The sequence below is a fragment of the Bos mutus genome, chromosome 3 (genome assembly GCF_027580195.1).
Source record: "Bos mutus isolate GX-2022 chromosome 3, NWIPB_WYAK_1.1, whole genome shotgun sequence".
NCBI lineage: Eukaryota > Metazoa > Chordata > Mammalia > Artiodactyla > Bovidae > Bos > Bos mutus.
In genome coordinates, this window is record NC_091619.1 from 6,180,086 (window position 1) to 6,208,018 (window position 27,933).

The 27,933-nt window shown below is 40.5% G+C and overlaps 2 protein-coding genes across 10 annotated transcripts in view; both read left to right on the forward strand.

Annotated features, from left to right (window-relative positions):
* Positions 1 to 11,994, forward strand: part of DDR2 (discoidin domain receptor tyrosine kinase 2) — a 178,879-nt gene extending 166,885 nt beyond the window's left edge. For 7 of the 8 annotated variants that reach the window (XM_070366682.1, XM_070366681.1, XM_070366684.1 and 4 more), the window contains 2 exons: positions 348 to 497; positions 5,530 to 11,994. In XM_070366682.1, coding sequence (XP_070222783.1) covers positions 348 to 497; positions 5,530 to 5,664 — 285 coding nt within the window. In that variant the 3' untranslated portion in view covers positions 5,665 to 11,994. The remainder of the gene's footprint in view (positions 1 to 347; positions 498 to 5,529) is intronic. The other variant, XM_070366680.1, reaches the window with a different exon arrangement.
* Positions 11,995 to 18,706: 6,712 nt separating this feature from the next.
* HSD17B7 (hydroxysteroid 17-beta dehydrogenase 7) overlaps positions 18,707 to 27,933 on the forward strand; it is a 29,954-nt gene continuing 20,727 nt past the window's right edge. The window contains exons 1-4 of one of the 2 annotated variants that reach the window (XM_005890489.3): positions 18,707 to 18,865; positions 20,916 to 21,119; positions 22,297 to 22,389; positions 26,094 to 26,208. In XM_005890489.3, coding sequence (XP_005890551.1) covers positions 18,831 to 18,865; positions 20,916 to 21,119; positions 22,297 to 22,389; positions 26,094 to 26,208 — 447 coding nt within the window. In that variant the 5' untranslated portion in view covers positions 18,707 to 18,830. Of the gene's footprint in view, positions 18,866 to 20,915; positions 21,120 to 22,296; positions 22,390 to 24,661; positions 25,866 to 26,093; positions 26,209 to 27,933 lie in introns of those variants that run through there. The other variant, XM_014476586.2, reaches the window with a different exon arrangement.

The following is a 27,933-nucleotide window of genomic DNA, read 5'->3' on the forward strand; positions in this document are numbered from 1 at the left end:
CTTATTTTGCCTTTCCCGCGGGCATCTACCTGCGGCTGCCCTAGATCCTGGACTTTGACCTTCTAACTCTCAGCGGGAGAGTCAGGTAGCTTATGGCCACATCCTCTTCAGTCCTTGGATCTCATCTGCAAGAGAAGCAGACCTCAGTAGAGATCCTGAGGGTGAGAGACGGGTGGAGGCTGGCATTGAAACAACTTCCTATTGTCGTTTTCAGATTCCCAGTGCATATCTTGGCAGTTCCAGTATTCCTTGCCCTGCGTAGTGAAAAACTCCATTTTATGACAATCTGTCTGCTCTTGTCATACACAGATTATTCTGACTTTCTCCTCTTTTTCTTACTTAAACAGGGCAAATTCACCACAGCAAGTGATGTGTGGGCCTTCGGGGTGACTCTGTGGGAGACTTTCACCTTTTGCCAGGAACAGCCCTATTCCCAACTGTCAGATGAACAGGTCATTGAGAATACTGGAGAGTTCTTCCGAGACCAAGGGAGGCAGGTGAGAGCTTCTGGGGGTGGAGATATGGCCTTGGGTGCTCCCGAAGGTGAGAGAAAGAAAAGTTCTGATCTAACAGGATAGGCCTGAGCTGAAAGACGGGCTACCTGGATGATAGTCATATTTCACTAATTATCCAGGTGATGTGAAAGACCAAGGTCCTCCCTAGGCATCCATACACTCTACTTTATCCATGGATCAACCCACTGGTCACTGGGGAGCATGAGGGGGTCCCATCAGGCTTCTGCATAACTCAAAAATGGTGGTGGTGGTAGTGGTGGTTTAGTCACTAAGTTGTGTTCTACTCTGTGCGACCCCATGGACTGTAGCCTGTCAGGCTCCTCTGTCCATGGGATTCTCCAGGCAAGAATACTGGCTGGGGACCATTTACTTCTCCAGGGGACCTTCTTGACCCAGGGATTGAACCTGGGTCTCCTGCATTGCAGGTTGATTCTTTACCAACTGCTTCCCCTCCCCACACTTTATGTCCACCTGCCGGGGTCCAGCCCCAGCTGATCCAGGGAGTTCGAAGCGGGGACGGCGTCGGCGAGGATCAGGATACAATAGCTTTGATTAGATATTAATTAAAGATATAAAGAGTAATAGAATAAGGATAGCTCAGTAGGAAAATTCAGTGGAGAAAAGAGGCTGAGTAGCTTGGTTTACGCGGGAGACCAATAAAACTTCAAGACAAGAAGTTTGCACCACTTACGTAGGCCGCAGGCGTCCTTCCGTTCTCCCGAAGGAGAGACACTGAGGCCTCCCCAGTCGGATCTTAGAAGCCCAGGCATAATTAGTAAGCATGGCGGGTTCCACACTCCAGATGGAGACTCAGCCAGAGTGAGAGAGAGAGAGAGAGACATGGGGAGACCTGTATTTCGAGAAACTGATCTCAATTCTTTATTTTCCATGGTCTACTTTTATACACTGAGATGTTATGCAAAAGTCACACGGGGTCAGCAGTCCTGACTTTTATCAAAGTCAGGTGCTTCATACAAATGTATACAGAGGTCTTAGGGGTGTTACATCATCTTCTGGCCAGGGGGGCCTGCTGGCAATTTATGACCCTCTCCTTGTGACAGTGGTCAGTCAACCAGAACACTTTTTTCTCCAAGGGTGATTATTCTTAAAACAGACGCCACCCAAATAAAGTTACATTTCTATAGGGTGAGGGTGTAGTGGGTTTTAGTTAAGGAAAGAATTTACTTAGCCTAAGGTCTAACGTGATTAATATCAAAGGTTAATACTTATTTCTTCTATATATTCATTAATGTGTGTAAGGGCAGGGGATGTGAAGACTTAGCAACAAACATTGGCTTAACAAATGAAAAACCCTTCACCAATACAATTTCTAATCAGCCTATTATACTTATACTAATAGTTTTCTAACTTTTCTAAGGAACCTGTTTTTAGAAGGTTTAAAGCATTTCGTGCCTCTCACGGTTGGGAGGCTGTGAGCAATCACATGTGGCCAGACAAGCCTGTCAGGCAGGCTAGAGAACCTTCAGAGGAGTTTGTAGGTTGAAATACTCCTGTCACGCCCAGGAATTATTATTAACTGGAGCTCTAAGTTAACTCCTTCTCCGAAAGAGGTGGTGGGAGACAGCCCCCCGTAAAGTCAGAGGTGTAGGTGAGAGCACAAAGTAGTAAAGTAGGCAGGCTCTGGTTATGGGGGTAGATGCTCGAGGATTTCCAGGGGGACTCCTGAGGCTCGATCCCGCCTTTGAGTATGTCGAGCCTCCTTCCTCATGACCTTTGCCACAGGTGGAGTACCTCACTCTGGCCCCCAACATCCACTGTCTGCTTTTTATTATATGTATTTTTGATATTAGGTAGCTTTTTACTTGGAGAAGGCAATGGCACCCTACTCCAGTACTCTTGCCTGGAAAATCCCATGGACGGAGGAACCTGGTAGGCTGCAGTCCATGGGGTTGCTAAGAGTCGGACACGACTGAGCGACTTCACTTTCACGCATGGGAGAAGGAAATGGAAACCCACTCCAGTGTTCTTGCCTGGAGAATCCCAGGGACGGAGGAGCCTGATGGGCTGCTGTCTGTGGGGTCGCACAGAGTCGGACACGACTGAAGCAATTTAGCAGCAGCAGCAGCTTTTTACTTAGCACTAAAAAGTTGCATATTAATTAATCAAATGTTATGCTATTCATTTCCAAAGAAAATGTTGTTTTATCATTTAATGGAAATTTTAAATACTAATAATCTCTGGGATTTAATTTTTCTTATTTATTTTGTAACTGCTTGTTAAAAGGGTCCATCATCTTCACTTTTACTAAATCATGCTAGAGAGTCAAATATATTTTGACCAACTACTAAATGGTTGAATAATAAAATTAAATATTTGAATGAAGCCAAGACCAAAGCCTAATATCACCATCATATGCTTAGTAAGCTTCTTACCTATAAGTTTAAAATATTGATAAAAGTTTATTTAATTCAACATATGAACAAACTAAGCATAATTCACTAAATTTGTATTTTATAACAGTTTACAATTTTTTTTCTATTTTATTTTATTTTTAACTTTACAATATTGTATTGGTTTTGCCATATATCAACATGAATTTTAATTACTTTAAATTTTATTGTTAAAATTTCAGTATTCAAATTTTGAAAGTTTGACATTAGAATGTAAGCACAATAGTTATGCATCACTATCAGCTGCTAGATGGATTTATGGACTCTACTCATGTGATCTAATTTGTATTCAAACAGCATTGTTAATGTCACCAACTTGTTGAACATAGCAGATAAAGTGCAGGAGAAAACTTTTCAGTAACACAAATTCTAGAAAGAATCTTATCCTTAGGGCTCATAGCTTAGACAAATCTTAAATCTTTCATAGTCAATTAAAAGTGCTTGGGAGTCTATAATAATAATTCCAGTAATTTTAAAATGTATTTGACATTTTTTGTTTTCAATTTGTTTTTACAAATTGTAAAGAATTCTCAGAAAGCACTTTTCTTGAAATCCCATGGTCAAAATGAAATTAAATAATTAAAAATTAAATACAGTTTTAAAAGCTTATGTTATTTGATGTTATGAAAAGTAAAATACTATCAACATAATGAGAATTATTATAAAATATAACTTTATTTGCCAGGTTTATACAGCTTTGAAAAGGGCAAATGATTTATTTATCATTTCATTTTATTGATATCTGTTGGCTCAAAACAGATATATTTTTTCTAAAATTATTTAGTGAACACCCTAGATAAGGCTTAACAGTTTTAAGTTTCACAAGTAGTATACGAGAGTGTCTGTTATCCTATATCCTTTATAATAATAGTAATATTTCTTTTAAATACTTACTATTTTGTAGCCATAGTCACTTCTAACACTGAGTTAAGGTTTGTCAGATCTTATTATATATTCAAATAGAAGCCAGAGGTATTTGTCTTTTTACTTTTTGATTAAGAATTGATGACAGAAAACTCCTTGGCATTGGTCTTAGCAGTGATTTTCTGGATTTGACAACCAAAGCAAAGGCAATAAAGCAAAAATAAACATGTGGGACTACATCAAACTAAAAATCTTCCTTATAACAAAGGACACCATCAAAATGAAAAGGCAAACTACCAAATTGGAGAAAAATTTGTAAATCATATATCTGATATGGGTTAATATCCAAAATGCATAAAGAACTCATGCAACTCAAGAGCAAAAATCCCCCAAACCAGACAATTTTAAATGAGCAGATCTGACTAAACATTTTCCCAAAGAAGACAAACAAACAGATGGCCCATGAAAAGGTGCTCAACATTGCTAGTTATTGGGTTTCCCAGGTGGCACTAGTGGTAAAGAACCCGCCTGCCAATGCAGGAGACATAAGAGATGCGGGTCCAATCCCTGGCTCAGGGAGATCTCCTGGAGGAGGGCATGGCAGCCCACTCCAGTATTCTTGCCTGGAGAATCCCATGGACAGAGGAAGGAGCCTGGCAGGCCAGGGAAGTGAAAATCAAAACCATCATGAGCTATCACCTCACACCTTTAGAATGGCTATAATCAAAAAGACAAAGAGCAACAAATGTTAGTGAGGACATAGAGAATAGGGAAGCTGCATGCACTGTTGATGGGAATGTAAATTGGTGCAGCCACTATAGAAAACAGTATGAAGGTTCTTCAAATAATTAAAGATGGAACCACCGTCTGATCCTACCATGCATAATACAGGCTAGTCTAAATGTGGGAGAAGGCAATTTTGAAATGGTTCATTACTAACCAGCAGCAGATGTTGGACCTGTGATTCAAAGAGCTTAAGACATTTAGGTTTGGTTCAGGAATATGTCAGTATACAAGGTTTTAAAAAACATAGGTCAGGAAATGACTGCAACACATTACAGGTAAGCAGAAGATGACCTGGAGTCAATCTTGCTGGGTGGACACAGTAACTTGCTTTGAGAGTAGAGTCAAATACAGTTCTAGGTTGGAATTCAGGGCAGGGCTGTAGAGGGGTTAAATGTACAAATGTTGGTGAATCATGTAAAGAAGAAATCCAGTCTTCCCCCCTGGGGCCAGTACAGGAGAAGGAGAGCACAGAGAAAGCTATGGTTAAGAGCTACATGGATACATCCTGTGTCTCAGTGGCTCAGATTCCATTCTTAGCCAAGGAGCTAAGGCAACTAACATGCTTTCCGCCCTTGCCATAATTGGCTCAACCAAGATAAAGCTCATTGTGGAGAGGCCATAATTGGAGGATTAGGTGTTCTAATCACTTTCTAGTCAAAGATGTCTTCTTGCTTCAGTTTCATCTTTTGCATAATGGTAAGCAAGTTAGCAGGCACGCATGCACAGGATGGCCCATCAGGAAGTTTTGCTCTGCAGACTTGGAAAAGACAAAGAGAACGGAAAGGGGATTGATATGATGTAAACTTCTTGTGAAGAAGAAGGAGAGACACCACACCCATTTCAGTTATCAAGTCCAAGAAAGTGGGGAGTGGGAAAATCATACTGTGATGCAGTGACCTTTTCTCCACCCTCTCCTAATATTCTCCTCTTTTGTTCATTTTTTGTTTCCAAAGACTTACCTCCCTCAGCCTGCCATTTGCCCTGACTCTGTGTATAAGCTGATGCTCAGCTGCTGGAGAAGAGACACCAAGCACCGGCCCTCTTTCCAGGAAATCCACCTTCTGCTTCTTCAGCAGGTGGACGACTGATGCTGTCAGAGCCTGGCAACAGGTCCTCCTCACAAGCCCCACCACTCACCCTCGCTTAAGCCACTCCATCTGGACACTGAATGGACCTGGGAGACAGAGGCTTGTTTGTCTTTCTCTCTTTCTGTCCCTCGTCTTCCTGCACTCCACTGCCCGACTCTCTACCCCTGACACATATATACTTTTTTTTTACATTAAAGAACTAAAAAAGAAAAAAAAAAAAAGCCTAGGACAGATAAAATCTAGTAAAGAATCTTACTTGATATACGTAAAGTATTGGATAACAAAGGCTAGATAATTTATAAAGGATAAATATGCTCGTGTTTATGAATGTGCAGATTCTACAATGTTATTTTCCATGTCACCTTTTAAAAAGTGATTTCTGAAAGAAAAACTTGAAGAATACTAATGTCTTAGGAAATATGAGACTAGGCATAGGGAAAACATTTGGTAAATGTGGAGAATCTGATGAAATGGTATTCAGTAACTAGTCACCTATGGTTTGATTTCCTAATTTGGCCTGTAGACATGCCTTACACTCTGCATTTTCCTCTCCTGGCAAAATAGATGTTACATGCTTGGAAAAAACTCAACTTACTGGAATGGTTATTTTGTTCATTCCTGGGCAGGGATGAGGGTTGAGATCTATATGCATTGGAAATACAGAGTATGTACATAGGAAAGAATATTTAGTGCAAGGGTTTGTGAACAGGGATTGTTATTTAAAAAAAAAAAAAGTGCCTCATTCATGGAAGTATTCTTAAATAGAGAATGGACACAGGAAAAGAGGTCAGTGGCAGACAGGTAACAGGTGAGTTGTTCATTTCTGCAGAGGGTCCTCCCCTTACCTTCTTCAGACATTTTCAGGTATGTGTTTTAGTGAGAGCCTGATTTTGAGTCAGTACAAACTGTTTTTTCTAAATCTTGATCGTAGGCCCTTTGGTTCATCTCCTCCAAAACTTTCAGCTCTTTTAATGGATGAATGCTCTATGGAACCTATGGGCTGGGGATTAAATTTCTCAGGCATAAATCTGAAGGTCATGTACAATATGGAATAGATATGTTCTGAGTGTTTCCAAAGGGTTGACTGAGGATTGGTGAAAGGAAATTACAGGGAGATTGATTTTAACTCCCTATGAGGGAAAATATAGCCAGAGGCAGAATATACAAGGGCGAATGGGCTGCCTTGAGAGCTGGGGAGTCCTTTGTCACTGAAGAGGTTGAGATACAGGCTGAAGACTAGGCAAGAAAGAGGTAGGGTTTCAGACATAATAAGTGGTTGTGGGAGATGATGTTTTATGTCCTTTTAACCCTAGGAGTTCTTGAGAGGAGCAGGTTGAGTGTGGAAGAGTCATCTGCTGCTACTGCTTGGGATTCACACTCTTGCCTTGGAGATGGTATGACCAGCAGAAAAAGAAAGCTTGAGGCTCTGGCTTCAGAATCCATGGATACTGATAACACTGTTAAATAAAAGTCCCCTCAGAACAGATTCTGAGCTTTCACACTCCACAGATCCTCAGATTCAGTAGGAAACAGGAATGAGATGGTCTTGAAGTCTCTTCCAGTTCTGATGTATTCAGACCTCAGTGGATAATTGAATCTACAATTGCTGCAGACTCAGTTGTCCAGTCATCTCCTGCTCTGAAAATTGTGGTCAGCAAAAGAGATCATGTGAAGAAGTCACGATAATAGTAGTAATAGGAACGCCTGCCACTGGCTCAGTGCTTTAAAGTTTATCATGTGTTTCTACATACTTTATCTCATTTGGTATCTGCAGGGCCAGATATGTTCTCATGTTCTTTTATACTTGCAACCTGCCACACACTCTGTCTTCTCAAGATCAGTAATAACTTCGTGTATTATTCATAGTTCCCCAGAGAAACAGAACTTTATATATATATATATATATATATATATATATATATATATATATGATTTATTATAATGAATTGGGAATTGGGTTACATAATTATGGAGACTGAGGAGTTCCACAAAGCTGGTGGTGATGTACTTCTGAGAACCAGAAGGTCAAAGTTTTAAGTCCCAGTTGAGAGCAGAAGACTGATGTGTGAGCTCCAGTAGTCAGGCAGAGAGGGTAAATACCCCCTTACTTTTTTTCTTCTATTTAGGCCTTCATTGGAGTGGATGATGCCCACCCATGCTGGAGAGGGCAATCTGCCTTAGCTCACCAATGAAAATATTAATCTCACCTGGAAATACCCTTATAGAAAAATACCCAGAAATAATGTTTAATCTGGGTGCCACATGTCTCAGTCAAGTTGATGTATTAAAGTTAATCTTTCCATTTCGATAGAATCAAAGGGACTTGAAATCAGGGCCTGCAACTTGTTCTCCTTGATCCATGAACATCTGGCAGGGCTACATTCAGACCAGGCCATGACTTCCCATGTGGCAAGAGGAAATATGTATAAGTTCTCTTTCCTTTGTCTAGTATCTTTCCACTTATTTCTTTTTACAATTCTGCCTCAAGCCACTGCATTGCATGATACCATAAAAAAAAAAATCATGTTTAAAATTAACTTAGTATGTCTAGATTTTCCTGGCCTTGAGTCATAGAGGTGATCTGTTTCAAGCAACTGGCAAATATATATTGTCATGTACAGTTATCTTTTTCTGAGATGAGGAAGATTCCATCTTCTGGCACTAAGACTTTTGTACTACAGACACAGTTTTAACTTCTCCCTTAGTCATACACGTTGAGTTCAGCAGCAGAAATCTAAGACAGCCATCCAGGTAAATGATCAAGGCTTAGAATCTAGAATTTAAAAGTAGGTGGACTTTTAAAAAAGAATGAAGAACTTTTAAAGAATAGAAGAATGAAGCTAGGAATTATGTAGAAAAGGAGGTAGGAAAAGGGATGAGAAACTGTGGGGCCTTGTTACCTTTCTAGGATGTCATCCTCTTCATGATATATGTGAAATGTTTTATGTCCAGCTTGTGGTTTGGGGTAGTAGATTTAAGTTTATACTTTTGCTAGTGAATGTGGTGATAGCTAGGTCCAAATCTTGATGAGCTGTCCAGACACATATGTGCTAAGAAAAGATCTGGAGCCTAAAGAGGCACCCAAGGGGAAATGCGATTTTAATGCTATGGAAACACCACTCGCAAGTGTACAAGACTGTATAGCAAAGGGCACCGTATGAACGTGGAGCAATGAATGTGCATGTGACTGGATGGGGAGCCAGGTGCGGTTTAGAAAGGAGGCTGCATAATAAGGGGTGATAGAGAGAAGGATGGGGGAGGTAAGGGCAGCAAGACAGACACAGATGGTGCTGCTGAGAATCCATTCTGAAGCATGAAAGCCAATCTCTGAGGAGCACAGAAAAAGTAAGTGTCTTGAAGATAAAAGATAAATGTGTAAGGAGAGATGGGAAATTCTGGATGATACAGATGATTAAAAGTAGTCATTAAAAAATGAAAAGTGAGGTGCAGAGTATGACGTGGAAGGGAGCTTTTCAGAGTTTTAAGAAAAGATAAACCCATCAAGAATATAAAAACACATAAGCAACCACCAGGGAATGACCTTTTCATCTCATGGGATATAGGAGAGGGAGGCAGTTTGAACAGGGGTGTTCTAGACCACCTCCAGTGGCAGGGATCACATGGTGGTGAAAAGAGCTCAACTCTGTCTGAGCTGGACTTGGCTTTCCAAGTGCTGCTTTGGAAATGAAGACCAAGAGAGGAGTCGGGGAATTCATGTTAGCTCACCAGGCTCTGTTTTCCCCTCTTTGTTCGTGTCACTGAAATCCACTTTAGATAATCCTCATCATTGTTGTGCCCAGAGCGGCCACAGGGAAACACTGGGACAACAGGCTTAGGTTAAACTAGATGAAATCTTGTTTGATATTGCAGCAAGAGGTACGTGCTATGTTGGAACCATGTATTTTTCTAGTCCGATCCAGGCATCCCACAAGAAAGCCATGATGTGGGGCTAAGCCATTTGTTTAAAATAAAGGAGAACAGAAGAAAGGAAAGTGATGAAGATGTTCCAAGGAAATAGTGTAAAACAGAATAACATCTGTTTTGTCCAAAGCTACAAAAATAAATGGAGAAAATCACAGTTAAGTCTTAGAGTACTCCCAAAACAGAGCTATTAAGTCTTTGATCCTAAACTGAGTTTGTAGACCTGGAATTTGCCATCTTGCTCTTTTCAGTGAGACCTCTGGTATCTGGCCGTGCTTATGATAGGTTTCTGAAAGATGTAGACCCAAATCTAGGCTGAATTTCCTTCTGAATTAAAATTTAACATTTTTATAGAAACAGATGAATGTCTTTTCCACTTGGTAAATGTCTTAGAATGCTAAATTGAGATAAAAAGAGACTGGAATGGTTAAAGGTTTTTAGATTTCTGGCATTTTGAATTCTCTGCTGCCATTAACTGCATTCCTTGGTAGCAAACATATGGAGGGTAATTGTTTAGTTTACGTATCTTTTTTTTCCCCCAACTGTTATATTGAAATACTTTAAGACTCACAAGAAGTTGTGAAAATAGTTCAGAGTGGCCATTACCTAATAGCAGGATTTCCCATCGACAACATCTTATGTAATCATAGTCCAGTTTCAAAACCAGAAAATTGACATTGGCATAATACTATTAACTAAACTACAGACCTTACTCAGATTTCACCAGTTGTTCACATGTATACATTTAGTTTCTGGATGCTTTTAACCCTTGCTGATTTGTAACCTGGTCTTGCTTAGCTGCATCACGAAAGACATTATTGGGATACAATTCTGTCAAATCCTAAAGAGGATATAACAAATTAACCTGTTCCTTTATCAAAAGTAATATCCTGCCTAGACTGTATCCATATTTTCTGACGAGTTCGGCTGTTCGGCATCTGAAACAATCCAAAAACAGCTTAGAAAAATCAGATAACACAGAGGACAGTAAGACCCACAGCTCACTAGCTAGGTATAGAAGGAAATTATAGATGGTTTCTGCAGTTCCTTCGAGTAGGACTTATATGGTGGCAAGGAGAGGACTTTAGAATAAATTAGTATTTTGATTAAGAACTAGGTGGCATTTCATTCTTGACACCAGGAAGAGCTTTTGGAAGGAATAGAGTACAATGGTGGAGACTGTTATTGTGTGGTAAAACACTACTCTCGGAATATTAGAGAAGTTTCATTTACCTAAATGTCTATTCTTAAATGGAATAACAACCACATTGGACTAAATTAAGTACAGGTACAGCAGCAACCAGGCCCAGAGGTTCAGGAAGATAGGGGATTCGAAGCTTTAGTTTTGTGGATTACAGTTTTGAGTTCTGTAATGGCATTTTTAAGCTGCCCTGTTTAAGGGTCACGAGATTATACCTGAGTTCACCTCTGCATACCCCACATCCTATAAAGTTCCTAACACATAGTGAGCACATCATAAATATTTGCTGAATTTTTTTTTGAATGAATAAAAGGTAGAAGCAGAAACTTGTCAACTGGCATAACTAGGGTGAATTTAGGTAGAATTGCTTTGCTGTAATGTAGAGGGTTTATTTTCAAATGAGGAAAGAGGAAAATGTGCCCAAACTTGTACATCCTCCATTTATATGTTTACTGATGTTGAAATTGATCTATGTAAATGTCTTATTCTTTGAGGTATTCAGACAGAAATGCAAGGTTCTTCTCTGCATGGTACCCCATCAAGAGCAGGTAGAGACTCCAGCCCCAAACCCAGCTCTTTTGGAACAAGATTTTTAGTTTCTCCTGCAAACACCTTGTCAACAACTTCTCAGGCCTCCAAAGGTGAAAGATGGGAGTCCCAGGCTAGCTCGTGCTTACCCACGTTCACAACTGCATGTAAAGGAAGAATTTGTAAAGAGACTCGAGGGAAAGCACAAAGAGAGAAGGGAATCACTTTCGGTGAAAAACTGTTTCTTGAAAAGAGGCTTGGAGAGAAATGAACGTTGATCAGATTACTACAAATGCACCAAGGGTTTGTAACCTAGCCTATTCATCTTATGTCCTTCACTATTCATGATATCCTAGTCTTCTACCCCATTGTCTGGTAACTTTTTCTGAGGACCGAGTTTCTAAAGCAGTGTGGTGCACTCTTCCTATGAGGAGGAAACATCTGGGCTTTATTCTTCAAGCGTTGGAGGTTGATGTGTCCTGTCAAGGGGTAAAAATAGCAAATTGATTTTATTTCTGCTTAAAACTATCATAGTCATTCCAAAATAGAACGCATAAAAATTCTCTGTATTAGAAAAAGAAATGAGATACCAACTGTATATTGTCTTTATTTATTCTCTGTAAGTCTGTCAGGTGATAAATTGTAAATAACAATGATTAAAGAAATATGCTACTGATGGATCCCTTTTTTCTGTGAAAATAGCACTGGTTCTGGGCTTTGTTACCATTACTCCTTATACCCTTATACCCTTTTTGGAGAAGTGATGGGGCATAGGACAGAGCTGAGAGATGTATGTGGTGCGGATGCCTTATTTGTTGAAGGAAATTCAACAGAGGGTTATTTACATAGGCTTCTGATATATTAATTGACTGTTTATTGAAAGAAAAGCATCTTGGCCCCTGGCATAGCCAAACCTACTAGAGATTGGTGTATGTTGTTAGATTAGTCCAGTTCTAGAGAACCTAGTCCAAAATTGGGTATCCTTTACTGTTCTGGCTACAGAGTTGTTTTGTTTAATACACAGAAATTGCTTCAAAATCCAAATATGGTCTGTCTCAAGACTGCCCACACATACAAAGAGCTACAAAAAACTATGATTAACCAGCACACAGACTCAGTCTTCATAACAGACAGTAGGATGGAGCCATTCAAAACAACATATGTCTTATCTGGTCCCTGAAGAATACATTTATATTTTAAAAATTCTGAGTAATATTAACTTATCTTTTTCAGTGATGGCCACAATATATAAGTGAAAGGATATAACCCCCCAGAGAATAACCAGAGGGCTCATGAAAACATACTCTGACCCCCCAGAGTTTCTGGTTTGGTTTCACAATTAAAGGCCAGGAGTTCAAGTATATATGTAATGGCAGTAGGGTTGGAGGTGGAGGAGATAAAAAATAAACGGGAATAGCAGAGATGCTCAAAGAGGTACAATTCTATTCTCAATACCTATTCCCAAAGTTTAAAGGTAGGTATAAGTGGTACATTTGGATCCACAGGTGATAAGCCATATATATATATTATGTGGCTCAGACAGTAAAGAATCTGCCTGCAATGCAGGAGACCCAGGTTCAGTTCCTGGGTCAGGAAGATCACTTGGAGAAGAGTAGGGAATGGCTACCCACTCCAGTACTCTTGCCTGGAGAATCCAATGGACAGAGGAGCCTGGCAGGCTACAGTCTGTGGGGTCCCAAAGATTGGACACGACTGAGCAATTAACACTTTCATTTTCATATATTATGCCTATATCTGAATATATAATGTATTACTAAAGACAGAGATTAGGTAGATATATTCCTAAGTATTTTATTCTTTTCGTTGCAATGGTGAATAGAACTGTTTCCTTAATTTCTCTTTCTATTTTCTCATTATTAGTGTATAGGAATGCAAGGAATTTGTGTGTTGACTTTATAGCCTGCAACTTTACTATATTCATTGATTGGCTCTAGTAATTTTCTGGTGGAAAATCAATATAATGAAAATGAGTATGCTACCCAAAGTAATCTATAGATTCAATGCAATCCCTATCAAGCTACCAACGGTATTCTTCACAGAGCTAGAACAAATAAGTTCACAATTTGTATGGAAATACAAAAAACCTTGAATAGCCAAAGCAATCTTGAGAAAGAAGAATGGAACTGGAGGAATCAACCTGCCTGACTTCAGTCATCAAGACAGTATGGTACTGGCACAAAGACAGAAATATAGATCAATGGAACAAAATAGAAAGCTCAGAGATAAATCCATGCACCTATGGACACCTTATCTTTGACAAAGGAGGCAAGAATATACAATGGAGAAAAGACAATCTCTTTAACAAATGATGCTGGGAAAACTGGTCAACCACTTGTAAAAGAATGAAACTAGAACACTTTCTAACATTATACACAAAAGTAAACTCAAAATGGATTGAAGATCTAAATGTAAGACCAGAAACTATAAAACTCCTAGAGGAGAACACAGGCAAAACACTCTCCGACATAAATTACAGCAGGATCCTCTATGACCCACCTTTCAGAATATTGGAAATAAAGTAAAAAATAAACAAATGGGACCTAATTAAAATTAAAAGCTTCTGCACAACAAAGGAAACTCTAAGCAAGGTAAAAAGACAGCCTTCAGAATGGGAAAAAATAATAGCAGATGAAGCAACTGACAAAGAATTAATCTCAAAAATATACAAGCAACTCCTGCAGCTCAATTCCAGAAAAATAAACAACCCAGTCAAAAAATGGGCCAAAGAACTAAACAGACATTTCTCCAAAGAAGACATACAGATGGCTAACAAACACATGAAAAGATGCTCAACATCACTCATTATTATCAGAGAAATGCAAATCAAAACCACAATGAGGTACCATTTCACACCAGTCAGAATGACTGCTATCCCAAAGTCTACAAACAATAAATGCTGGAGAGGATGTGGAGAAAAGGGAACCCTCTTACACTGTTGGTGGGAATGCAAACTAGTACAGCCACTATGGAGAACAGTGTGGAGATTCCTTAAAAAACTGGAAATAAAACTGCCATATGACCCAGCAATCCCACTGCTGGGCATACACACCGAGAAACCAGAATTGAAAGAGACACGTGTACCCCAATGTTCATCGCAGCACTGTTTATAATAGCCAGGACATGGAAGCAACCTAGATGTCCATCAGCAGATGAATGGATAAGAAGGCCGTGGTACATATACACAATGGAGTATTATGCAGCCATTAAAAAGAATGCATTTGAATCAGTTCTAATAATGTGGATGAAACTGGAGCCTATTATACAGAGTGAAATAAGCCAGAAAGAAAAACACCAATACAGTATAATAACACATATATATGGAATTTAGAAAGATGGTAACAATAACCCTGTATGCGAGACAGCAAAAGAGACACAGATGTACAGAACAGTCTTTTGGACTCTGTGGGAGAGAGTGAGGGTGGGATGATTTGGGAGAATGGCACTGAAACATGCATATTATCATATGTGAAACAAATCACCAATCCAGGTCCGATGCATGATACAGGGTGCTTGGGGCTGGTGCATTGGGATGACCCAGAGGGATGGTATGGGGAGGAAGGCGGGAGGGGGGTTCAGGATGGGGAACACATGTACCCGTGGTGGATTCATGTCAATGTATTGCAAAACCAATACAATATTGTAAAGTAATTAGCCTCCAAATAAAATAAATAAATTTATATTAAAAATTTAAAAATAAAGACAAAAAATTTAAAAATTAAAGACTGCTCTTTAATATTTTATCTAACAACTTAAAAGGCCATGCATTTTTTAACTGCTGATTAAAAACTAGTAAAATCAGTACTAGAAAACTGATTTATCTCCATTTATAATTTTATATTCATTTTGTATTTGAAAAAGAAATGCACACACATATTATCTTCTGGTCCTTGAGTCCTACAGAGCAATAACTTATTACGTATAGGCAGCATGTGACCTTTTGCTATCTAATGACATTGGTAAAATGCCACTCTCAACGTGGTTCTCGGCCACACTGGATGTAGAGTGATTTGAAGAAAAGACAGATGAAAGAGATCTACAAGAAAGGGTCCCATTGGCAGCTGTTTTTTTTTTTTTTTTTTTTGCCCCTGTTGCAAACCATAGGCAAGTTAGTTCTAGAGAGGACTGTAAGAACCCAGAACAAAGCTCTATTATGGAGGCATAAGACATCTTTATTTATTTTTGTCTCCCTAAGGACAATTTCCTGGAGAAGGAAATGGCAATCCACTCCAGTACTATTGGCTGGAAAATCCCATGGACAGAGGAGCCTAGTAGGCTACAGTCCATGGGGTCGCAAAGAGTCAGACATGACTGAGCGATTTCACTCTCACTTTCAAGGACAATGTCAGGCATGATACAAGAAACCAGAGATCAGTTTCAGAGTTTAGTGTAGAAGCAAATTTATTATATGAAGAAATGAATAAACAAAGGTAGTGGCTATATTTACTATGCTGATCATGGGGCCAAGGTGTGTTAGGGATAAATGGGATCACTGGGTAACATGTTTTCTTCTGGCATCTCTAGGAAAACAGCCCATGAACAATATAAACTCAAGATGACTAGCTTGAGGTGATAAAAGTCACACTTATTCACCTATAAGCAAAACCATAAGGACTTTTCTGGTGGTCTAATGGCTAAGACTCTGCGCTCCCAATGAAGGTGGCCTGGGTTTAATCCTTGGTCAGGGAACTAGATCCCACATGCCACAACTAAGACCCAGTGCAGGCAAATAATTTTTTTTTTTTTAAAAGAGTTATTAAAAAATTATGACTGTTACTGAGCAGCATCCAACATGTGATGAAATATCTTTAAAATACAAAATTAATCATCTGTCATCAACAGAGTCCTATTCTCCTGGTCTCTCTGGCACATCTAGCAGCTCAGCCTATCTTTCAGAGGCTGCAGAACCTTGAAAGCAGAAACTTTATTTGGAGAAGACCAAGGTTTCCTCACTTGGCTTGGATGGACATTATGATGGAAGGAGAGACTGCTGGTCTTGCTCTGAAGTCTTCAGGCCTTCACTTAATTCACAGTCAGTCCTACACTGGTGGTCATCCTGAGATTGTGATGATACTAAATCCTGAGTCTGGGCCCTCCCCTTATTGGTAGGAATGAGTTTTTCATAGGATAGCCATACAACTGTCTGTCCCCTCTCTATTTCATAAGTCATTTCTGAGCTCTATGGGCTTTCATGCTAAGTTGCTTCAGTCGTGTCCGACTCTTTGCAACCCCATAGTACTCTTGCCTGGAAAATCCCATGGACGGAGGAGCCTGCTGTGCTGCAGTCCATGGGGTCGCGACTGAGCGACTTCACTTTCACTTTCCACTTTCATGTATTGGAGAAGGAAATGGCAACCCACTCCAGTGTTCTTGCCTGGAGAATCCCAGGGACTGCGGAGCCTGGTAGGCTGCCGTCTATGGGGTCGCACAGAGTCGGACACGACTGAAGCGGCTTAGCAGCAGCAGCAGCAGTCTGTAGCCCACCAGGCTCCTCTGTCCATGGGATTATCTAGGCAAGAATACTGGAATGGGTTGCCATGCCCTCCTCCAGGGAACTCTGAACTCTGGACACTCTAGAAGGAGGCTTTGGGTCTAGATTCTAAAGATTGGGGTGTACTGTCAGGCCCTATAAAATCACTGCTGTCTTGGTCTCCATACATTGCTGCCCGACCTGGCCCTGTCTCATCCTTACTATATGCCCATGGTGGCCTCCTTCTCCTGAGCTGAAAGTTTAATTGGTATGATTAACCCAACCCTAGCTAACAATTATTCTAAGACTGAGGGCCAGAATGACACCAACACGTTGGATCACCAACAGTTGCTAACCCAAAGAACTGTGGGAAGACATTTCAGCAGTCTCCCTGGCCATCAAGGAGTCCTTTTGATGTCAAATCCCCTGTTACCGACAGCCTTCTCCTCCACTGTGTAGTGAATACTCCTGCCTTGTCCTGCCTCCTGTTGACCACACACAGTGAGGCCTCACTCCAGGACAGTTGCCTCTGACATGTGAGATGTAATAAATCATTGATGTCTCTTTTGCTGCCTCTGGATTCTTTCTTTGGTCTAGCAACTGGGCAGCTACAAGGGTTGCAAGACTGTAGGGGTACAGCCCAACACAGGAGTTAATTTTACTCCAGAACTTTCAGAAACTATTGTTAAATCATGGTTTCTTTATAATAGTTGTAAGTGGGTTATGGGTAGAAGATGAGTGCTACTCAAAAAAAAAATATTGATGATATAGGAATTAAATCTTTAATAATCACATTTATTCTTTCAATCTAATTTTATTGGTATAAGATGTAGCTAATACTAAACTGATATAAAATTAATCAAAACGTCCAGGTTACTCAAAAGCCAATGAAAATGACCTCAGCCTCGTATCTTTCAGAGATCATTGCTGTTTATAAATAATTAAAATTTTTGAAGTGGTTATGAAGTACCTTCCACAGAGTTTGATACAAGACATGCAGCATTCCTTACTGTGGACCCAGACTAGTGATGGTCACATTGTGAATAGCCCACAATAAATTCAGAAACCTAAAGTAAGCATTAGAAACTTTTATGGCAGTTTGGCAGAGTACTGACATCTGTTGAATTTAATTAAAAAAAAAAAATGGGGCTTGTATGCTTCTTGCTTTTTATTTAATTTTTCTAGCAATTTATTTTTATTGATTATTCCAGAAGTACCCATCTGGGGTGGCTTGGAAAAACAAAGCAGGAGCTTTACCACAAAGAATCTGAGACACACTGAAATAGAAAATTACAGTACAGGACCCATTACGTCCTATGGAATTCTAAGCTTCTCTGACTCTACATCATATTCCAAGTTCTGAAAATTGGCAATTCATGCATGATTCTCCGTAAAGTTCTTAGTAAAATCAATGTTCATTTTCACGAAGATGATTTTTTAGAGGAAGAGGAGGAGTTTAGGAACCAGAAGGTTGGGTGTTAAATGGCACAGTGCCTGGATGGAAAACTAAGTAATGATCATCTCTAAACTTCACTTCCTAGCCTCAAACCTCTCCTCTAAAATACGGAGCGCTGTGAAAATATTTTGAGGTCTTCCCCCCATGAAATGCTAATCAGAGGCGCCAGGGTATTCACCCTTCGTGAGCCGCGACTCCTCTACCAGCGCGCACCGCTAGGAGATCGCCCCAACCACTACAAAAGCCGGACGTCAGCGGGGCGGACCCGGGGCGGGACACCTTCCGAGGCCCAGGAGCAGGGACAGCTCGGATTGGCTCGGGCCTTGTGCGACAACGCGGCTCCGCCCCTCGGCCTATCTCACTCCATCCGGGCTCCTGAGCCGCGAGCGGCTGGCAGGCAGCGATGGAAGAGCCGCCCAGCGAGAAATCCGTGATGAAAAAGGGAGGCGGGGCCCCGCCGGGCCCTGATTGACGGCCCGGGGGCGTGGCCGAGGCGGGGCTATGGGTCCAAGTACGGGTGAGAAGCCTTGCTGGGCCCTTCTTTGGGGCGCCTGGTCATAGGGTGCGCAAGCATGCGGAAAGTGGTTTTGATCACCGGGGCGAGCAGGTGAGACCTCCTTCAAGATAGTGGAGGCGGCGGGGCTGGGGTCCAAGGGAGCAGGAAGTAACGAGCCAGGTGGACCAGCCACCGATCGACCGCAGGAGCTCCTGTAGCTGACCCTGCCTCGGTGGGGACAGGGCCGAGATCCTGTCCGGCTTTTCCCTGGGTTCCCCTGTGCGCGAGGTACCAGGCCTGTCGGCGTCGTGAGCAGCACAGTAACGTGCTTTCAATTAAACATGACAGGGGAAAAAAAAGTAGAGCGTCACTAAGAGATGTGTCTCAGTGACGATCCTGTCGGTATGCAGAGAAAGGGCTCTACCCACTCAGACCTCGCCCCCTTTCCACTTTTGACTCTCTCATCACTGGCACATTAGACCAGATCACCATACATTTTGTACTCTCCCGGTTTTTTTCTGTGCTAGACTTCCGCCCCTAGAAAAATTTCAGCGTCCAAGAATGTTAGAATACGCGGGGCAAATATCTCACGTAACACAGTGCTAGACACCTAGTATAAGTACTCTTCAGAGACTCAGAGAAAAGTAACTTTTTTCTGTTAAGGCGTGGAAGGAGTGCAAGTAACCATACTGCCGATGAGTAATTTACTCCGGGGGTTGGGTATTTGGATTCAGCCTCTGTTTTACTTTTCGTTTGTAGTTCAATGAACAGTGTGTGGAGGATGAAACTAACCAAATCAGTTTTCTAATTGAGGCGTTTGGGGGTCGGGGAGGGGGGGGCGGTGCGTGGGTGGATTAAGACTGAGGTTATGTTAAATGACATTTAAAATTAGTTCAGCTTTCAGTTATCTAGACATGTCCTTGTTAACTAAGACAAACCTGGCAGGTGTCCTGTGATGGGCAGAATTTTAGTATACCCTCACCTGAATAACTTTAACAGCCAGTGTGGTGCTTTCTATGTTGATATGCTTAAATATCAACATGCTTAATATTGCAAATACGCAAATATCAAATATGCTTAAATAAGTCAGACTTGATTTTGTGTTTGTTTCTTTTACAAATATTGTGATATGTGCAATTGTATATTTATAGTAAAGGCCTATTCTCAAGTGGGGATGAATAAACAAAACTATGGTTTATTCATGGTGCTAGACTCTTTGCCTGGAATCAGCTTTCAAGTCTTGGAAAAAGCCCACTTACCTAGGGTTTCACTGTTATCAGCCAACCTGATCCGACCTTTCTCTCCATCTACTGTGTGGTTTCACAATGCTCTTTCTGAAGGAGGTCATTGACACATGTACTCATCCCTAGGTGGGGAAGATCCCCTGGAGGAGGAAATGGCAACCCTCTCCAGTATTCTTGCCTGGAAAATTCCATGGACAGAGGAGCCTAGTGGGCAACAATCCATAGGGTCGCCAAGAGTCAGACACGACTGAGTGACTAAGCATGCAGCATGCATTCATCCCCACATCTCTTTCCTTGTAGCCATCTTATATTTCCTTTTCCTATCTTCTACTTAATCATCTTCCTGTTGGTTATTCAGTCCTAATAGTTGAGAGGGACTTGTCTCTTTTGCCATTTGCTTATACCTTACCCTAAAAGAGTCACCCATTACTTAAATTAGGAATTTCTGGTGCTGCTAATAATGGCCATGATACCAACTGATAGAAGAGCCCTTGCCCTTGAGAAACCTAGACAGTAGAGTAAAACATGCACACTGCTAACTGCTGAGATGCTCTTTTTAGCACTTGCTGGTGATGTATTGAATCACTTTCATGAGTGTCATGATCAGCATAAAATGAAAACCACTGACAGGATAAACTCTGTCTTAAATGCTAAAGGGCAATTCTGATTTGCAGTTATTCAGGTCATTGAGCTTTTGCAAAATGAAAGAACCACAAGCTGGACAACATCCTGAGCCAGTGACTATGAGAGTTGGAGGGTTCCCCACTTCTTTACATAGTTTTGGAGTGCTTTCTGTCTGCCTGGGCTCCTGTCTGGGGCTCAAGTTGACAAAATCAGTCTTCTGAGCCAGAGAGAAGTTGCTTCTATTTGGCACCATCTCATTTAATGCATATTCGATATCTGAATTGTCCTCTCAGTGGCGTGGGCCTAGCCCTCTGCAGGCGGTTGCTGGAAGAAGATGATGCACTTCACCTGTGCTTGGCGTGCAGGAACATGAGCAAAGCAGAAGCTGTCCGCACCTCTCTACTGGCCTCCCACCCTGCTGCTGAGGTCTCCATCGTGCAGGTGGATGTCAGCAGCCTGCCGTCGGTGTTCCAGGCCACCAAGGAGCTCAAGCAAAGGTCTGAGTCTTATTGATGGCTTTTTTCTCATGTGATTGTGCAGTGCAACAGCTAATAGAATAAGAAGGGATGGGAAAATCTATAAAAGAAACAGGTGCAGTGTAAAAAGAAGTTACACTGAGGAAATCTGCAGAGTGACATATTATGCCTCAGTATACCATATTTTCATTCTTAATCACAATCATGACCATTCCATGAAGATTAATTTATGAGCATTTTTTGACATGCAGTCAGTTGTAGTCTTAGGTTAGTGTAACTCCTTTGATGTTTAAATACATTTTTTGCATCTTTGCTTTACATAATAAAACTCCATTAAGTGTGTGAGGCAGGTGTTGACAAGTGAAGAAATTTCCCCAGGCCACTCACTAAAAATTTGTTCATATTGACTAATTGGCAGACAATAAACATTTGATAAATGTTTAGTATCTGAAGGGCTAGAGTCCTTAGATATATAAGTTCTCAAAAAATGTACAATAAATTGCATATAGCTACACAGTGCATTTTTCTGGAGAGACAGGGCATGTTTTTTTCTTCTAAGAGGAATGAATAATAATTAGTTTAATTAATAAACTATTAATTACATTTTTGTAATTCAGGCCCTTAATAAGCAAGAGCTTCTTTATTTCCATGGACAGTAAAATGAACTTCAGTATATATAAGGAAAGCCTTCTTGGTAAAAGAATTGGCTGAAGAATAATATATTGTATTTCGTTTATGCTCGATAGCCATTTGCATTACTGTGTTCCCTGCTCTAATGGATATCTTGGTGTTCAGATTCCAGCATTGATGGATCAGATTATACAAATTTTACTTGTCAAAAAGGAAAGATGTGAATTTTTTTTTTCTAAAAAAGCAAAAACCTTTCTAAGACCAGAGGGAGCGTGGGTTTAATAGAGTTGCTGTGGTACCTTATTGGGAGGACAAAGCTGGAAGGAGTATTGATCAGAGAATATTTGATTTCAAGACCCAATACAGCTCTCCAAATTCTGTTTGAAGCCACCATCAAAAAAAGAATACTCAAATATTTACTGGGCTAATTAAAAAATGTTGAGAAGGTAGTACTGATGCCTTAGCTTGCTACAGCCATCTTTTTGTACTTTCTGTGCTTCGTGGACCTTCTGTATTCTAACTGCTCTAAGAGACAGCTAACAATCTTCTTTCTTGATTTTACTTGCAGGTTTCAGAGATTAGACTATGTATATCTAAATGCTGGGATCATGCCTAATCCACAGCTAAATATCAAAGCACTTTTTCGTGGTCTCTTTTCAAGGTAATTTCTATCTTCTAGATTAACTGATTGGAAGGAAGGTGTTTATTTATATATTTTTGCCTAGCTTTGCCGTCAGTCCATAAGTTGAGGGGGTGAGGGGGTGTGGAGAAGAATGAAGATAGAAAGTACATGTTGCAGCCATGTGGTGAAACGTGCTTTCGTCTTTGTGAGCAAAGTCATGATTCTGTGTTCTTGGTCCCCAGATATTCCAAGAATGTTACATGTTTTGGCAGGTCAGTTTTGGTCTGCCTCACTGTGTCCATTAGAACATTTTAGAACTAGGCAGAGTTGTCAGTGAGACTCTAATATCCAGGAAGGCAACTTGAGAAGCATTTCTCAGCCATGCGTCAGGCACTCTGACTAAGTAGGCTGAGGAAATGTACAGGGCTAAATACCTTCCTGGGAGATTCTCAACACACATTCAGTTCAGTTCAGTCGCTCAGTCGTGTCCGACTCTTTGCGACCCCATGAATCGCAGCACGCCAGGCCTCCCTGTCCATCACCAACTCCCGGAGTTCACTCAGACTCACGCCCATCGAGTCAGTGATGCCATCCAGCCATCTCATCCTCTGTCATCCCCTTCTCCTCCTGCCCCCAATCCCTCCCAGCATCAGAGTCTTTTCCAATGAGTCAACTCTTCGTGTGAGGTGGCCAAAGTACTGGAGTTTCAGCTTTAGCATCAGTACTTCCAAAGAAATCCCAGGGCTGATCTCCTTCAGAATGGACTGGTTGGATCTCCTTGCAGTCCAAGGGACTCTCAAGAGTCTTCTCCAACACCACAATTCAAAAGCATCAGTTCTTCGGTGCTCAGCTTTCTTCACAGTCCAACTCTCACATCCATACGTGACTACTGGGAAAACCATAGCCTTGACTAGACAGACCTTTGTTGGCAAAGTAATGTCTCTGCTTTTCAATATGCTATCTAGGTTGGTCATAACTTTTCTCCCAAGGAGTAAGCGTCTTTTAATTTCATGGCTGCAGTCACCATCTGCAGTGATTTTGGAGCCCCCAAAATAAAGTCTGACACTGTTTCCACTGTCTCCCCATCTATTTCCCATGAAGTAATGGGACCAGATGCCATGATCTTCGTTTTCTGAATGTTGAGCTTTAAGCCAACTTTTTCACTCTCCACTTTCATTTTCATCAAGAGGCTTTTTAGTTCCTCTTCACTTTCTGCCATAAGGGTGGTGTCATCTGCATATCTGAGGTTACTGATATTTCTCCCGGCAATCTTGATTCCAGCTTGTGTTTCTTCCAGCCCAGCGTTTCTCATGATGTACTCTGCATATAAGTTAAATAAGCAGGGTGACAAAATACAGCCTTGACGTACTCCTTTTCCTATTTGGAACCAGTCTGTTCCATGTCCAGTTCTAACTGTTGCTTCCTGACCTGCATATAGGTTTCTCAAGAGGCAGGTCAGGTGCTCTGGTATTCCCATCTCTTTCAGAATTTTCCACAGTTTATTGTGATCCACATAGTCAATACACATTAGTGGCTTCCAAAAATGTTTAACTACAACCTACAGTACTACTACTATTAGTAGTAGTACAATAAGAAATAAATCTTTTTTGTGACCCAGTGTACTTATTCATGGATTTCCCAGGTGGCACAGTGGTAAAGAACTTGCCTTCCAGGAGACGTGGGTTCGATCCCTGGGTCAGGGAGTCCCTGGAGAAGGAAATGGCAACCAATCCATTCCCGTATTCTTGCCTGGAAAATTCAATGGACAGAGGAACCTGGCATGCTATAATCCACGTGGTGGCAAAGAGCCAGACACAACTGAGCAACTGAGCACATCCATAACTATTCATAAATAGATGTTACTCTTACTTCATGTTACTTCCTATACTGCTACTTTTGTTTTACTTTTCTGCCATTCAACACACATACACTCCTACACACAAAATCACATGCTGGTCTTGACCTATTACATTGATCTCACAGCAAATCACTGTCTTCCTGTATTCAATGCCTCAGGAATTCCCTATGATAAAAAAGCCTGCTTCACTTTGTTACTTTGTTCAGCAGTTAGACATCAGTGTGCAGGGGAAGACTTTTTCTTCTTGGCATGACTCTTATTCCCCCAGGGCAGTTGATTTGTATTAGGTTGGTGCAAAAGTATTGTGGTTTTGCATGGTTGAAATTTGCTATCTGATATTGGAATACATTCTTAAATAAATGTGGTTATGTTATACATTGTTTTAATGCACATTTCTCACTTTGGTTTTTGCTAATGACTTATTACTTCCTGTGTATTTTATATTTTTTTTAGACTAGGAAATGATGTTAGACAAAAAGAAAATTCAAGTGATTTTCCTATTTGAGTTCAAAATTGTTCATAAGGCAGTGGAGACAGCTTAGACCAACAACACATTTGGCCCAGGAACTGCTAACAAACATACAGTGCAGTGCTTGTTTGAGAAGTTTTGCAAAGAAGACGAGATCCTTGAAGATGGGGAACTCAGTGGCCGATGGTCAGATGACAGTGACCAACTGAGAACAATCACTGAAGCTGATCCTCTTACAACTGCATGAGAAGTTGCTGAAGAACTCAGTGTTGACCATTCTATGGTAGTTTGGCATTTGAAGCAGATCAGAAAGGTGAAAAAGCTTGATAAGTGGGAGCCTCATGAGCTGACTGCAAATAAAAAAAATCGTCATTTTGAAGTGTCATCTTCTCTTATTCTATGCAAAAACAATGAACCACTTCTCAGTCAGATTGTAATGTGCACTAAAAAGTGAACTGTGTATGACAACTGACAACAACCAGCTCGAAGTGTTTGGACCAAGAAGAAGTAGCTGGTGACAACCAGCTCAGTGTTTGGACCAAGAAGAAGCTCCAAAGCACTCCCTAAGCCAAACTTGCACCCCAAAAAGTGTCGTGGTCACTGTTTGGTGGTGTGCTGCCATTCTGATCCACTGCAGCTTTCTGATTCCTGGCGAAACCATTACATCTGAGAAGTACGTTCACCAAATCAATGAGATGCATCGAAAACTGCAATGCCTGTAGCTGCTTTAGTCAAGAGAGGGAGCCCAGTTCTTCTCCACAACCACACGTTGCACATCCAGTGCTTCAAAAGTTGAATGAATTGGGCTATATAAAGTTTTGCCTTATCCACCATATTCACCTGATCTCTTGCCATCTGACTATGATTTCTTCAAGCATCTTGACAACTTGTTGCAGAGAAAATGCTTCCACAACCTGCAGGAAGCAGAAAAATGCCTTCCAAGAGTTTGTGGAATCCTGAAGCATGTATTTTTATGCTACAGGAATAAACAAACTTACTTCTCATTGGCAAAAATGTGTTGATTGTAATGGTTCCTATTTTGGTTAATAAAGCTGTGTTTGAGCCTAATTATAATGATTTAAAATTCACAGTCTGAAACCACAATTACTTTTTCACCAACCTAATAGCTTGATTTGGAATGAAGGGAAGAGAGTTTTTGCAGCAGGGTTTTGAGAGGCTCAGGTTCCTGTTGGTTGTATGGACTATAAGTATATAGGTTGAACTGGGTGCGAGAAAGCATTTTTGCATTTGATTTAGTGCTCAAAATAACCCGCTCTGAGAAATAAGTATTTCTGTTCCTGTTATTACAGAAGCAAGGAAAAGTTGGGGGGTCAGGGAAGGCAGGAGGGGTATCTCTTTACTATCTTCAGTTAAAGAAGCTTTAAAATGTCATACCATTGTCTTCTGCTGTTTCAGAAAAGTGATTCATATGTTCTCCACAGCTGAAGGACTGCTGACCCAGAATGACAAGATAACCCCTGATGGGCTCCAGGAGGTGTTTGAAACCAATGTCTTTGGCCACTTTATCCTGGTAAAAAGGTTTTAGGCTTCGTAAGCAACACTTAGTGCTGCGATCCTAAACACGTGTGCAGATATGTCCAGTGCTGTGTTGTTAAGCTCATTAGTTTATGGCTGGCATTGCATCTTTGAGTGTTTAAATGGGGTGATGACTCTTTGAAAACATTGCTTCCCTGAAGCAGCCTGCTGGTGTATTTTTTCCTTTGGACATCAACTTCAGAGAGCGGAAAGTAAAATATGAACACACAAGCGCTTTTAGAAACAATGAACAGAACTGAGGAAGTGCACAAGTCCTGTTCTACATGGTCTTTGAAACTGGGCTTGTCATTAGATAGGATGGGGTAACAGACAAGACACTATTAGACGGTACTTTAATCTTTTACTGTCTTGATGTGATTTCTTAAGCATCCAAACTGATGTGTTACAATTCCAGGCATGCATATAAAGCTAAGCAAATTGCCTAAGTTGTTCTGTGTTCTTGCCTCACATTTAGTCTCATAAAACAGCTTTACTACCTAGATTAAGTAATGCCCAGCTCTGTTGCCAGTTGCTTTTAATTCTTTGGTATTAGAAGAACTCTTTCTGATGCACAGAATTTGTATCTCTGACACTTTTAGATTTATGGTCATTTTTTTTTCACCTTAAATATAATTTCCCTCATAATTGGACCTCCTTGAGGGCTAGCTGTAAATATAAATATAATAACTTAAGATGTACATAAACATTGGAATATTGTGAAACCACTAAAAGAAAAGATCTTTTGCACTTAGATGGGATAGCCATTAGTATTTTATTATTGAGAAGAAACAGCTGGTTGTGCTATGCATCGTGTGGCCTCATTTGTATAAACAAATACACAAATGATACAAATGAAATTGGGAACCCCTTTGAACTGGGGTACCAGAATATCAGAAGTGAGTGTGAGATTCATGTACATTCTAGATCCTTTAGCACTTAAAAAACAATGTGGTATTGCTTTTTCAATGATAAAAGTTAAAATATAGTCAGGATAGGATTGAATTCATATTTGATCATGTTTTATAACTCTTCGGAGATTCATCTAATATATCTTATGTTTTTATAATCCTCTCATTCTTTGCCCTCTTTTTGAGTTATTAAATTAGTTGGCAATGATAGAGGGTAAGTTAATGTTAGTATTAATAGTCTGTCAACTTTTTGATGAATCTACTGTTTAAAACATCAAGTTGTTAAGGAAATCTAGTATTTTGGGGTAATCCAGTTTGGGGGAATGGCGGAGGAGAGTTGTGACCAAAGGCACAATTATCACAGGTGGCCTGGTGACATGACTTAACATTGTGTATCCTTATGTAGGTAGGCCTAACAGCAGGGGTTTGGGGATTGATTTATCAAATAAAATAACAGGAAGGTTTATGATGCCTTCTACTCTCTCCAGATTATTTTTAGGAATCTTACCACTTTGTGGAACACAAACTTGGATTCTAGGTCCAGGTATAAATGTGTTATGTGAATGGTTCCATCCCCAGTTTGATTATAAATGATCAAAATTTTGTTAGATCATTAGAAGAAGACTAGAGATAGTTAGAAGACTAGAGATAATTTCTGTAAAGTTCCAGGTACAGTGCAGTATACATTGTGGAACCAGATAACTGAGTTAATCTCATGTTCATGGATTCTCTTGATTTGATGTAAATATTCATTGCAGATCTGCAAGCATTCCTAGATATTTCTTTAATAAAATTCTAATTTTAGGATAGCT